General features: G+C 57.5%; 1 protein-coding gene across 4 annotated transcripts in view; it reads right to left on the minus strand.

Annotated features, from left to right (window-relative positions):
• Positions 1-14407, minus strand: part of ST14 (ST14 transmembrane serine protease matriptase) — a 41246-nt gene that overhangs the window by 3482 nt on the left and 23357 nt on the right. For all 4 annotated transcript variants that reach the window (XM_059930022.1, XM_059930020.1, XM_059930023.1 and 1 more), the window contains exons 2-16: positions 13727-13886; positions 13377-13504; positions 13071-13141; positions 12373-12530; positions 12134-12169; positions 11612-11852; positions 7848-7987; positions 7573-7670; positions 6797-6906; positions 6567-6697; positions 4992-5096; positions 4622-4732; positions 4424-4537; positions 4064-4186; positions 3180-3366 (exon numbers count right to left, since the gene is read on the minus strand). In XM_059930022.1, the coding sequence (XP_059786005.1) occupies positions 3180-3366; positions 4064-4186; positions 4424-4537; positions 4622-4732; positions 4992-5096; positions 6567-6697; positions 6797-6906; positions 7573-7670; positions 7848-7987; positions 11612-11852; positions 12134-12169; positions 12373-12530; positions 13071-13141; positions 13377-13504; positions 13727-13886 (1913 nt within the window). The remainder of the gene's footprint in view (positions 1-3179; positions 3367-4063; positions 4187-4423; positions 4538-4621; positions 4733-4991; positions 5097-6566; positions 6698-6796; positions 6907-7572; positions 7671-7847; positions 7988-11611; positions 11853-12133; positions 12170-12372; positions 12531-13070; positions 13142-13376; positions 13505-13726; positions 13887-14407) is intronic.

Here is a 14407-nt window from a genome sequence, read left to right on the forward strand (position 1 = left end):
GACAAAGTGTGGAAACTCCATAAGGTCATGAAGGACCTCTTGGAGAAAAAAAGCCCCAAAGCTGGTCGTGTCGAGCCGATGGGTGACATCCCTGTGCTGCGTCGTCACAAGCACATCAGCTGCACAGCAAACACAGAAAGAATGGTGAAGGCTCAAGCGTTAAGAGGCAACACAGCAGCGATGGGTTAGACGGCAGCAAAGAAACACCTGCAGATAAACCCCGGCCATTCCGTCAAGACCTAAGGCAAACGGCAGAGGTCGACACAGCCGACCACGCCAAGCACTCTCTGGGGGCCGACGTGTTACATCATCTTATCCCCCAAACAGCCAGTCAGGGTGGTCTTGGGCCACCGTCTGAACCCAGCAGCCCATGCTCTTGACCACGAGATGCCACCTCTCGGTAACACCCTGGGATCGCTTGCTGACTCAGAAATGTGTCCAAAGTACCTGCACTCCAGGTCCTGGCACACTTCACCCCTGCCTGTCCCTGTTCACAACCCTCCCTTTGTCTGGAAGGTCTGAGTCACCTGGTCTAGTGACAAACACCCTCACGTTTCAACAGCAGACCAGACACCCTGCCCATAAAGGCATTTCCAGCAGCCACCCGCCCCAGCCCTCAGGGGCGCTCTAACCCACACACTGGGCCCTTGGCAGCCTCCCCCCAGCTCTGGCACAGCCCTTACTACGTGCACGTGTGTATCGCGACTTGTCCCCCTACCCTGGGACGTCTGGAAGTGCAGGGACCAAGTCTAATTCAGCTTTCTCTCCCGGTGCCAATGGTAACAATGGCTGTTGAAGGCATTAATGGGCAGAAGTAAGACTGCTGAGCAGGGGAAGATGAAGGAAAAGGAAATGAGAAATGAAAAGATGAAGCAAGGGAAAGAGGAAGAAGCAGGGCAGGGCCCAGGGGCAGGTGCTTCAGGAAGCGCACGCACATCCCAGCTCACCCTGGAGACGGGGCTAGGAACGGGGACTGTGGCGACCGCGTGGGTTCAGAGCACCCAGATCTTGGTTTCTTCTCAGGGAATGCCTAGCTCTGGGGCCGGACCAGGAAGATACAGGATGAGCCTAGAGCACCAGCTGGCGTCCGAAAGCAAGGAGGTGGCTCAGAAAAAAAAAAGAATGGGGCCGTGTCCTAGGGAGCTGGGCGCCAGCCTGGAGAGCCCTCAGTGGTCAGCTCTGGAACAATCTAGCGACAGTAAACAACACGGTATTAGATCACAACCCGAAATATAAATATATGCACGAGTCCCTACAAACATAAATAGATGATTAAATAAATACATGGGAGAGAAGGGACAAAGCTTCCTTACAAAGCAATTCCACACTGACTCATTTTCAAAGAATAGAGTACAGAAGGGGGAAACACTTCCGAGGGGAGAGAGCTGGCATCATCGTCTTAACCAGATGACTGAGATGAGCGTCACCAGAGATAAGCCACGTTGACATCATCTACCTGCTGATACAACGTGACTTTCTTCCAAACGAACACTCATGACCCCAGTCTAATCACGAGAACAACCTCAGATGCATCCAGATGGGGGCGCTCTACAGGGCCCCTGGCCTCCAGGCTGTCCAGGTCACGAAAAACACACAAAGACTGAGAAATCGTCCCGGACCAGAGGAGACTGGGGAGACAGGACAACAGACACAAAGGGGGCACCTGGACAAACTCCTGCAGCAGAAAGGATGCTGGTGTGAAACTGGTGCCAGGGAGCCTGGGGAGGAAGCCCAGTGGGAGCCCCGAGGCAGCCCGGAGGCAAGTTCCTAGTAAGGGACCGTGAGTTTCTCGGTGCTGACAAAAGCAGCAGGATAACATCAAGGGAAATCGGGCGAGGGTACGGGGAAATCGGGCGAGGGTACGGGGAAATTGCGTCCTATCTTTGCAACTTGTCCACATTCCAAAGTGATAAGTTCATTCTAAAAATTCTTAAGTAAGCTCCCATCACCCCAAGAAGAAAGCAGATCGCTTCTGCCCAGAGTGGAGTGGAGTGTGACAGAGTGAGAAGAGGGGGGCAGGCTGGACCAGGCTGCACCTCACCAGCCCAGCAGCGCCCGGGGTCCACCACTGACCCCACTCCCCCCAGGCCTCTGCTGTCACATCACCCCCAGCACGTGCACCTGTCTGACTGGCCCCAGTGTCTAGCCTTAGGCCTACGTCATGCTATGGGTCCTGTCTGTCCCGAAAGTCCATGGTGGTCCCGCTCTCTCTTGGCCAAGGGGCAACTTGGTCAGCAATCCCGTCCTCAGCCCGCACGTGGCACCCTGGGCACCCTGGGTCCCCTTCCCACGCAGCTGCCCGCGGCAGGAGGGCAGGCGCCTGGCAGGAAGGCCCTGGGCGAGGGGGACCCCTGTGCCCGAGTCTCCAGGAGCAAGCTGTCCCCTCAGTCCCCCTCCCGCAGCCGATGGCCAGAGGGCCTGGGCGGGCTGGACCTAAGTCACAAAGAGCCCCAGCGCTGGGACACCTGCTCCTGCTCAGCCTGGCCCTGCCCACCCGCCCTGAGAGACCGGCATGGCCCAGTGGCATGCTTGGTGCCCCTCCCTGCACCGGGCTCGGGTCTGCCGTGGACCTGAGGCTACGACGGGCTGAGCACCTACTGTGCGCCAGGCATGGGCTCAGCGCTTCAGGTGCGTCCCCGCGCTCCCTTCTCACACCTCTCAGCGTAAAAATCACAGCGTCACCATCAGCACCCAGGAGTCTGAGGCCTAGGAAGGTGAATAACTCGCCCACAGTGGCCTGGCAAGCCACGGCCGGGCGGTGAATGAGAGGGTCCCGAGGGGTCTCCACCGTGCAGAGGCTGACCGCACCGGCTCCGGAATCCACACACGTGGGCCCCAGTCTGGCTCTGCCACTTAAAAGCTGTACCACCTCAGGCAAATGTCCTCACCTCTCTGATCCTCCGTTTCTGTAAAACGAGGACGTGTTCAGACCCGTCTGCCTGGGCTGTTAGGAGAGGCACTGAGAGGCCCGCTGGACAAGAGGGGCACCCAATAAATGCTCATTTTTATTACCACTGTTATTAAGCCCCATCCTGGGGGGGGTCTGCCACCCCTCCGGTCCCAGCCCTGCCTCACCTGGGCACGACTCACAGACACAGGGCCTTTCCACCCCAGGAAACACGGAGGGGCGCCCCACTTAGGGCCGGCGCAAGGCCTCCCCGCTCCAGCCCGTGGCGTACCTGAATCCTCTGTGGTCGATGAAGCAGTGGGCGGCGGACACCATCCAGCTGGGGGAGATGAGGGAAGCCCCACACACGTGGCCCTGGCCCAGGGCGTGGAGGCTCACCTGCCAGGGCCACTCACCTTCGTCCGCGTTCTCACCCCCGACAACCCGAGACTGCCTGGTGAACGACCGCAGCCCACAGTCTGGGAGGGGCAGAGATGGGAGTCACAGTGGGGCACCAGCCCCGCAGCCGGGGAAGCCACCTGGGCCCTCTCCCTGCCCCCAAATTCAAAACCCTCACTCCCCACCTCCCCGCTCCTGCACAGGGGCCTTCAGACATCTGCTGGTTTGCTTAGATTTAATCTGGGTGTCATCTGCCCAGATTCTCTTGTTGCATGCTGAAGGACACAGCTCCCAGAGGGGAGAGCAATGGGTGACGTGAAGTCACCGAACAGCTGCAGCTCTGCTCACATCTAACCTATGGCTAGCGCTTCTGATATACACAAGAGGCTGCAAATTAAAGTATGGGCGGGGTGGGGACAAAACCCTGCCGAGGGCTCCAGGAGCTGTGCTCTCTCCCCTCCAGGCAGCACAGGCAAGCCAGGACTTGCCCCCGTGGCCAGGTCTACAGAGCAGGGGTCAGCCCAGCACCGTGGCCAGGACACCAGCCCTGCCACAGAGGCCCTGACGTACTAGCTGCCCTGGGCTTTGCCTCCAGGACCAGAACTGCCTGTGAGGCAGTGCCTGGGTGCCAATCAGCAAAGTGATCCTTTCCTCCAGGCAGACACACCCTCTCACCAAGGCAGAGCTGGGTGAGTGAAGCGCTGGCATAACGCCCACCTCCGCATGCGCCTTGCACAGTCAACAACCTGCACAACTGTACGCGGCAGCCCTGCTCACCACAGTCCTTCTCATCCGAGCCATCGATACAGTCCTTCTTCCCGTCACACTCGGGGTTGCCCTTGCTCACACAGAGCCCGTCGAGACAGCGGTAGGTGTGTCTGGTGCAGGTGACAGTGCTCACTGCTCACGAAGGAGGACGCAGGGGGAGGGAATCAATCTCTCTCCCACACCCAAGCTGATGGTCCATCCCCCTCGCGCCCCTCTCGGGCCCGCCACCTCATCCACACCCGTGCCCCGCCGACATCCTTTCTCTCACACTCCGTGTGCAGGGCGGTCTGTGTGTGTTGAACTCTGGACCCGCTGCACGTGAGTGTGGCAGGCAAGCGCCCAAGGGAAGGCGGCGGGGCCTGGCCTCACCGTGGTCGCACGCGGCCTCGTCGGACCCGTCCCCGCAGTTGTCCTTCCCGTCACACCGCTGGCTCTGCGGGAGGCACTTCCCGTTGCTACACCTGAAGGTCCCGGGCGGGCAGCCTGGAGAAGCGCGAGGGCTCAGCAGGGGCTGGCGGGTCAGCAGAGGCCCGCGCGGAGCCCAGCCGCCACCCCGCCCCCACTCACTGCAGTCCTGCTCGTCACTGCCGTCCTCGCAGTCCTTCACGGAGTCACAGACCCAGAAGAGGGGCTTGCAGAGCTTGTCCGCGCACGTGAACTGGTAGGTGGCGTTGCACTCTGGAGGGGCGAGGGGCCGCGGTTAGACGCGAAGCTCACTGAGCACCCGCGCTGCCCGGGAGCTGGGGCACCGCGCTCCTGGGGGCCACGCACCGCCTGCTCCAAAGGGGGCCCCCAGGAGCCCGAGGAAAGGAGGCCTGTCGTCCGCCCCGGGCCGGGAACAACCGCCCCCCGCCTCGGGCCGTCCCGCCGCGGGGTCGGTGGCAGAAGCCGGGCACAGCAAGGGCAGAGGGTGCCGGGTCTGGCAGCCCCGACTCACGGCAGTGCAGCTCGTCGCTGTGGTCGGTGCAGTCAGCCCAGCCGTCACAGCGCAGCTCCTTCTGGATACACCGCCCCGTGTTACACATGAACCTGCCCGGGCACGCTGCGGGGAGAGGGCGCAGGCCTGCAGTCCGCGACCCGCAGCCCCGCCCCGCCCGCGGAGCCAACCTCACGGCCGCGCTGAGCGCCAGGGAAGCCCTCCCAGCCCGGCCCCCAGCACAGGGGAGCGAGGCTGCAGCTGGGGGTCTCCAGGCCCGCTGAGCTGTGACAAGGGGTCTCCTACAGCTAGCGGGGGAGGGCCAGTCGAGGTCCCTCCCGCCCCCCATGGCCAAACCCCGGGAAGCCCCGGGCAGAGTGGAGAGAGGCTGGCGGGTGCGCGTGCAGTTCTACGGCCCCGTGTCCTCGGTCAGCAACTCGGAGCGGCAGCAGCTCTGCGGATGGATGGCTGACGTACGTGTCCTACCCTAGTGTCACGCGCCATCACCGGCTTTCCTTAATTCTAAGATATTCTCCACATTTCGGTGTTTCTGAAATTGGAATGTGTCTGACAAATGATGTCATCAGGCAGATGACAAAATGGAGAGGAGGTCGTTGTCACTTTCTCTGCACAGGTAGCTTAGTCACTTGTCAAAGCGGTTTGTTCATCTAACTACACTTCTGGCGGTGAGTCGTGTAGTTGAATTGGAACTTAAATTTGGACGTTTGTGTGCAGTAAAAGTGACTTCCAAAAGGTTATTCTATGAGGCAGGGTTTTAACAAAAAAATCACCATGGACGTGGAAGAACCGGTATTCACAGCAGACAGTGAAATTAAAGGTCATGGAAACTGCCAGACCTCTTCCGTAGAGATCACAGAATTTTCGACGCTAGGAGTAGTTAGTGTGATGATTCATGCCCCAGTATGTTCTAATGTGTCTCAGAATGGTCTTAATCCTCCAGGTGCTAAAAGGCCACAGAGACAAGCACAGATTCTCAAAGTGATGCAGAACCAAAGGGACAATAGACCAAAGGAACTCGGGGTCCTCGGCCTGAGATGCCGCACCCAGGGACCAAAGGACATGGTGTGTGCCGGCATTCACTGTCAGCCTTTTTTCATAAGTGTATCTAAGGTAGCCTTTTCTTTCCTCAGAAAGCTACTAGAGCAACTGATAATGCATCCTACCGGCTCCGGCGGCCTAGAGTCAGGAGAGCACAGTACTAATAAGATGCAGAGTGCTTCCCTGGTGGCGCAGTGGTTGAGAATCTGCCTGCCGATGCAGGGGACACGGGTTCGAGCCCTGGTCTGGGAAGATCCCACATGCCGCGGAGCAACTAGGCCCGTGAGCCACAACTCCTGAGCCTGCGCGTCTGGAGCCTGTGCTCCGCAACAAGAGAGGCCGCGATAGTGAGAGGCCCGCGCACCGCGATGAAGAGGGGCCCCCGCTTGCCACAACTAGAGAAAGCCCTCGCACAGAAACGAAGACCCAACACCGCCAAAAATAAATAAATTAAAAAAAAAAAAAAAGATGCAGACTAGGGAGCGCCTCGCGGGTCCACCCTCCAGCCAGGCTCCGCCTCCGGAGCGCGTCACTCACGGTCACTGGCGTCGTAGGACAGGTACTCGGCCAGGAACCCGGTGTCCGTGTACGACTGGTCCGAGTGGAAGCGGACAGTCATCTTGCCACTCCTGCTGCTCACGACAAACTGGGGCCTCTCGCCACAGTACCTGGAGGCGGCAGGGAGCTCAGCGGGAGGAAAAGGACCCGCCCCGGGGCTGGGGCGCCCTCCTCCCCCCCCCTCCCCCTCCCCCTCCCCCGACACTCACCTCTCCCCGTTGATCTCCACGTAGTCCTTGGAGCAGGAGCCCAGGGGGACGTTGGGCTCCAGCAAGAAGAAGGCTTTGAAGTGCACCTTCACGTGCTGGTTGTTGGGCACCTGGGAAGAGAGACGCTGCTGATCGTCTGTGCGGCTTCGCTCCTTCCTAGGTCCGGCGTGGCCCGTGGCGGCCATGGGGCCAGGACCACGGCGGGAGCACGGCTGCCAGGTTCTTCCCTCCGGCCCACGGGGGCAGTAAGGACGTGGCAGGAGGGATCCGGGTTCCATGCTTGGAAGACCTTCCAGACTTGCAAACGGCGAGACACACTATTACGTTACTAAAGAAGGCTGGAAAGTCCTCCCCCACCATCTACTGGATGGGGTGAGGGGCCCCACTGGCAAGACGCATGTCTCCTGCCGTCCAGCAAGCGCGTCCTCTGAGCGTCACTCAGCCTTTGGCCTTGTCCCAACAGCTCCTCTAAGAGGCCGGCGCCCCTGCTCTCACGTTGCCCAGAGCGAGCCACGGCCCGAGAGGGAAGTCCCGGGCCCAGGTCCCTCCATCACGTCAGGCGCCGGCCAGGAGGCGGGTGTGAGCCCAGGTCTGCTGGATGCTGCCCGAACCTGCCCCGCCCGCGGCCTCCATACTTGCACCTTAGGGGAGGCCGGAGGCACTCATCGTGCTCTCTCCTGCCGCCCTGGAGCAATCCCCCCTCCCTCCCCTTCCCTGTCCCTTGTCCCCCCACTTCTCTAGCCGCTTCCGCCCCCCCCCCCCATCACAGCTCCTACCTCGATGTTCCAGGTGCAGTTGATGTTGGGCGGGTAGTGGCCTGGATAGTAGGGGCTGCTAAATGTCCCCTGGGCTGCATGCAAGTAGCCTCCACAGCCTGAAAGGAAGGGGAGGGGGGAGGGCGTGAGGACCAAGGACCCAGGCAGGCCGAGTGCCCTGAGGAGCTGGCCAGCCTCCCTCAAGCTCCTGCCTGGGCACCAGACACTCCACAACCAGGAGAGCCTGAGCATCAGACATGGTCCTGAGGCTTGTCCCCTCCTGGGCTGCCCCTTACTGCTCATCCGAGGCAGCTGGAAGACCATGGCCTCGAAGCCGGGGTGTCGGCGCTCGGTGTTGGTCACCAGCGTGACGAGCAGGACGTTCTGGGAGGAGAGGAAGGTCAGGTTGTAGGAGGGAGGGTATGTGCCACACAGCCTGCGGGGCAGAAGGGCAGGCGTTACGAGAGCATAGAAGCCGGCAGAGGGCCGAGGGTGGGGTCCAAAAGCCCTCCCCACACAGGCAACCAGCCACCTGAGTAAGGATCTCCTCAAAAGACTGTCTCTGTTTATAACAGCAAGAACTCAGAAACACTGAATGCCTAACAATAGAGGACTCATTAAACACACTATGGGCCAAATAATAGCAACAATAGCAGTAGTAACAGCACCAACTACCAACACTTATTAGGAACACGCCAGGCACTGTCCTTAGTGCTTCTGCATCCATTAACTCAGGTATTCGTCACAACAACCATTAAATACTATTGTCCCCATTTTACAGATAAGGAAACAGAGGCAAAATAGGTGAAGTAACTTACCCAAGATTGCACAGTTAATAAGTGGCAGGACTAAACGAAAAGACAACTCATAGAATGGGAGAAAATATTTGCAAATGATGCGACCAACAAGAGACTAATCTCCAAAATATATAAATACAAACAGCTCATGCCGCTCAATATCAAAAACACCAAACAACCCAATCAAAAAATGGGCAGAAGATCTAAATAGACATTTCTCCAAAGAAGACACACAGATGGCCAAAAAGCATATGAAAAGATGCTCAACATCGATAATTATTAGAGAAATGCAAATCAAAACTACAATGAGCTATCACCTCACACCAGTCAGAATGGCCATCATCAAAAAGTCTACAAACAAGAATGGTGAAGAGGGTGTGGAGAAAAGGGAACCCTCCTACACTGTTGGTGGGAATGTAAATTGATACAGCTACTATGGAGAACAGTATGGAGGTTCCTCAAAAAACTAAAAATAGAGCTGCCATATGATCCAGCAACCCCACTCCTGGGCATATATCCGGAGAAAACCATAATTCAAAAAGATATATACACCCCAATGTTCATAGTAGCACTATTACAATAGCCAGGACATGGAAGCAACCTAAATGTCCATCGACAGATAAATGGATAAAGAAGATGTGGTACATATAAACAATGGGATATTACTCAGCCATAAAAAGGAATGAAATAATGCCATTTGCAGAAACATGGATCGACCCAGAGATTATCATAGTAAGTGAAGAAAGACAGAGAAAGACAAATATCATACGATATCACCTATATGTGGAATCTAAAAAAAAATGATACAAATGAACTTATTTACACAACAGAAACAGACTCACATACATAGAAAACAAACTTATGGCCACCAAAGGGGGAAGGGGGGGAGGGATATATTAAGAGGTTGGAATTGACATATACACACTACTCTATATAAAATAGATGATCAACAAGGACCTACTGTATAGCACAGGGAACTCTACTCAATACTCTGAAATAACCTATATGGGAAAAGAATCTGTAAAAGAATAGATATAAGTATAACTGAATCACTTTGCTGTACACCTGAAACTAACACAACATTGTAAATCAACTATACTCCAATATAAAATTTAAAAATAAAATTAAAACAAATTTTAAAATTTTTAAAAATTTAAATGAGTCAATAAATAAAGAAATGGAGAAATGAAATCTCCCCCCCCCTCAAAAAAAAAAGTGGTGGTCCACTTCACTGGACCACCAGGGAAGTGTCAGGGGACTTCCCTGGTGGTCCAGTGGTTAAGACTCCGTGCTTCCAGTGCAGGGGGCATAGGTTCAATCCCTGGTTGGGGAAATAAGATCCCACATGCTGTATGGTACAGCCAAAAAAAAAAAAAAAAGAAAAAGAAAAAATGTGGCAGGACTGAAATTCAGACTCAGCACTCAGGCTCCAGAGGCCTCACGGCCAAAGGGCGTGTCATGTGCGCTAACCAACGCCACGGCCTGCAGCCATTACCAGTGACAGTCAGAGACACACTACTCACCTGGGAAGATCATCATAACATACGTCATCTTTACAAGGCACATAACAAAACCAAGTATACCATATAATCCTATTTTTAAATAAATACACAAACATACACATAGCAAAAAATTCTGTAAGAATGTGCAACACACATTTAACAGCGATTATTTCCAGAGAGTAAGATTATGAGTGGCGTCTGTCCTCTTCGTACTTGTCTGTTCTCCACTCTGCCGACCAGGACCAGGTATTCATTTGTTGTACAGTCAATCAGTTAGAGAAACAGAAAGAAACCCTGCATGAAAAGGGTGTTTAGACCGAAGTCCTGGCTGTGAAGCTGTGGCGGCAGATGGCTCCCTCCTGGTTTGGGCCTGAAGTTTAGCCCCTTATTAGTTGTGAAACGTCTTCCACAGACAGCAGTGGAAGGCTCTGGTCCACTGAGCTGGGAGCGGCAGGGGGAACCGAGTGAAGGCAGGTCACCCCCACCGGCAGCCTCCGATTCACCTCGGCACCCTCAGCAGGTGCAGTATGCCTTTTCTTAATTGAAGTACAGTTGATTTACAATGTTTCAGGTGTACAGCAAAGTGATTCAGTTATACGTAGATATATTCCTTCAGATTTTTTCCACTGTAGGTCATTACGAGATATTGAATATAGTTCTCTGTGCTCTACAGGAGATCCTTGTTTGTCTATTTTATATATAGTAGTGTGTACCTGCTATCTATGCCTTTTTATTTACTATAACCCTGATGCTTTGATACCTGGGGCTTGCTCACCCTGGAAAGGCAGCCCCACCCCCCAGGCTAGCCAATCCCTGGAGACAGTAAAGACTAGGGTGAGACTTGCACATGCAGACTAACCAATCCAGAGCCCATACCCCAACACCTTCTCTGTGGAGTTCTCCTGCTCTGGGCCACTCTCCACCTGCCCTAATCACCCAGGTACCAGACGACTGGAGACAGCCCTAGGCCCCAGAGCCCGCTGGAGTTATTCAAACCAGCCGGTCCGAAGGTGCTCCCCTGCCCTGCCTTGCCTTGCCTTTCCTGGAGAATCTACAACAAAGGCTCTTGCCCACGTTTTCCTCCAGCCCCCTCTGCCTCCTGATGACCCTGGTGCTTCCCCATATGGCCCTGTGTGGTCCCTCCTCTCGGGAACTGTGAGTAACAAACTATCTTTTCAACTGTTGACCTCACTATCGCTGAGTAACAACAAGACCTTCATTTACAACAGCAGGTGGAGGAATTCCCTGGCGGTCCAGGGGTTAGGACTCGGCACATCCACTGCCATGGCCTGGGTTCAATCCCCGGTCGGGGAACTAAGATCCCACAAGTCTCGTGGAAAGAAAGAGGGAGAGAAAGAGAGAAAAAAAGAAAGGAAGGAAGGAAGGAAGGAAAGAAGGAAAGAAAGAAAGAGAGAGAGAGAGAAAGGAAGGAAGGAAGGAAGGAAGGAAGGAAGGAAGGAAGGAAGGAAGAAAAATACAACAGCAGGTGGCACCTCCACTCTGGCAGGTAAAAGACAGGTGAAGGAGTGCCCAGCATCTAGGGACCCGTGGGCCTCCGGCATCCTTGCCAAGGCTGACAGTCACCTCTGAGGTGCTCCCCTGCGGCTCGGGCCGAGGACCACACCACGCCTGCTCCCTGCTGCCCGCAAGTGGGCAGTGGCCTGAACCTCCAGCCTCCACTGCAGTCATTCTGGAGGCCCAGCCTACCATGGGCAGCCGCCAGGCTCCCGCTGCCCACCTCCACTCGCCCGGGACACTCACTGCACCACGGCCCGGGGTTCCACGGGGCTCAGGCTGTCATACACAGTGACCAGGTCACTGTCACGTTTGTCACAGGTCGCGACGTCGAAGCTGCGGAAGGTGAGGCTCAGTGTGGAGTCAGCGTCCCCCCGCAGGGTCCACTGGCAGCGGGCGTGAGACGGGTAGGGGCTGTCGGGGAAGCCGGGCGTGGTGAAGCGGGTCGGCTCGCTGCCACGGGCGTGCAGGGCAAAGCTGCAGCTGTCTGTGTGGGGCAAGAGGATGTGGGGCAGAGCTGGGCAGGGCCACGCGGGGAACAACCAGGACCCCCGCCTGAGGTGGCGAGGCACCCAGGCCTGGCCCCTGTGAGGTGTCCCAGGCTGCTCTGGACCCAGGAGAGACTGGGAAGCGGGCTTCTCATGGCCCGGGAGAGGCAGAGGGATGTGCTGGCCATCAGCACCATGTGACTTTGGGGGACCCCCTCAACTGGAGGGGCATCTGGCCACATCCCCCCGCTTCTCCTTTGGGAGGAGGGCGCATACTTACTGTCCTGGGTGCTCTGTACTGTTCTGGGGTCAGTGGCTGAAGAACAAGAGGGAGAATAAAGCATTTACTGACATGTCTATTTCCTTATTCCTGCTTCCTTACTGCCCTAAAGGGAGGTGCCCGGCCAGCAGGCAGCCTCCTCTCCTGGGCACCGGCTCTGGGAGAGCTGGCTCCCCCTGCCACGGTCCAGGGCCTGCCCCAGGCCAGACAAATGCCCGCCCCCGCGCCGCTGCACTCACGGAAGGCCACCACCGAGGTCAGCACGAAGGAGCTGACAGCGCGGGCCCGGGGTGGAAGCGTGACCACGTGCTCCTGCGCCAGGGCCTGCTCGGCCTCCCCCACCAGGTGCTTGGGGACGCTGAACTCCGACCAGTAGTAGGCGATGACGCTGCCCTCGCTGGGGAGAGAGGGCGAGCCTGAGGCGCCGGGGCCCACCCCTCCCAGGCGCCCGCTGAAGACGGGGCAGGACTAAGAGCCTCCCGAGCGGCCTCACCAAGAGACCTTCTCCAGGCCGGGCCGGCCCCCAGGCTCTGGTACGCCCACCCACCTGCTGGCCCCTTGAGCCAGAGGCCTGGGCCCTTTCCTCTCACAGCCTCACGCCCAACCAGACGTGCTGTGTTGCGGGGGGCAGTGCAGCTCAGGCTCAGGAGCGGGAAAAAGCCTGGAACGGAGTCTGGGTTCTACCTCTAGCTTGGGCACATGGAGGCACAGCTCCTTGCGCCTGTTTCCTGAACTTGAAAGGGGCTGACAATGCCACCTGCCACGCAGCACCCATAAAGATTCAATTAGACCAGCAAAAGCAAAAGTACTTTGGACGTAAAGTCAGGACAAGGACTGGGGCCTTGGCTCTCTAGGCAGGACCTCGCGGCCTCATGACTCCGCAGGCCCCAGACACTGCACCACAGCAGCGCCTTCCCGCCGGCCTTCCAGCACCCACCTGAAGGCGGTCACAGCTGACTTCCTGTAGTAGGGGCCCAGGACAGGGATCCCGCTGTATAAGAGCTTCAGCTGAGGGAAGGAGAGGAGGCTGATGGGGGTCCAGAGAGCGCCCATGACCCCGGCCCCCCACCCAGGCTGCTCCCTCCCTCCTGGGACCCGGGGCCCCTTCCCAGGTGCCCGGGAGCCCACATCACACACCAGCCCAGGCATCTGGGAGCAGAGGGGAGCCTCCTTTCTGCTGGGCGAGGGTGCACGTGCCAGAGCCGACAGCAGGGCCTGGGCTCTGCCCAGGGATGGGACTCACCGCCTCCTTCACCTTCTTGGCCAGGTTTGCAAACTCAGTGGAGCTGGAGTTCTCATAGGCATCCAGAAAGTTCTCGTTCGTGATCCTCAGGTAGCCATTGAAGACCTTCTGGACCCGCACGTTCCGGTCTGTGAGAGACCAGCGAAGGACGGTGGTCAGAGGAAGGGACACACGCCCTCCTGTCCCCCCACTGTCACAGCTGCCCTCAGCCGCCCCAGGGGAGCAGGCCCTGAGCCCCATCACCTCCCCGTGGGAGTAGCCCTCCTTTCCCTCCCCCCCAACTGCACCCTCCATCCCTCCCGCTCACAGCAGGCGGCCCTGGGTGGGCCCCTGGAGGAGGGTCCACTCACGCTGGAAGTGCCACGCCAGGAGCCCCGCCATGAGGGACAGCACCAGAAGGCCGGCCAGCACGGCTACCGGCACCACCCACCGCCGCGGGCCGCCCTTCTCCACCTTCTTGGTGTTGTTGGCCGGCAGGAACTCCACGCCTTCCTCAAAGCCATTCATGTTCTGAACAGAGAGATCAGTGCACTGCCGGTCAGAACCCCCGGCCTCAGCAGCCTCCCAGCCCGGCTCGGGCAGAACCTTTGCACGCTGTCAGCTCCATCCAGGAAGGAAAAGCCAGGAGGAAGCAGCAGTGGCCTCCCCTCCATGCACCCCCAGGCACGTGCTGCTTAAGAGTTGTGAGTTTCAATAAAAGGGAAGCGAACAGCCCATCTGAACCCAGTCATTGAGGCTGTCAGCTACATGACTCATCTTTGGCGCAGGAGGATGCCCAGATGTGGGGACAGAGGGCCCAGCCCAGGGCCAGGATTGCCTCGGGCAAGCTGCGCTGTACGCCCTAACCCCAACCCTTGCTCCACCGATGTTTAACAGGCCAAAAGTAAAAAGGCAGTAAACTGGGCAGCTCTGCCGTGCCACTGCAGGACAAGTCACTCCGCTCTGAGCCTGAAGTCTCCCAGTCCAGGACCCCAAGGTGAGCTGAGAAGGCCAGGTCTCTACTGGAATCCACACCCAGGCTCAGACCCAAG

This window comes from Balaenoptera ricei, chromosome 8, assembly GCF_028023285.1.
Source record: "Balaenoptera ricei isolate mBalRic1 chromosome 8, mBalRic1.hap2, whole genome shotgun sequence".
Lineage (NCBI taxonomy): Eukaryota > Metazoa > Chordata > Mammalia > Artiodactyla > Balaenopteridae > Balaenoptera > Balaenoptera ricei.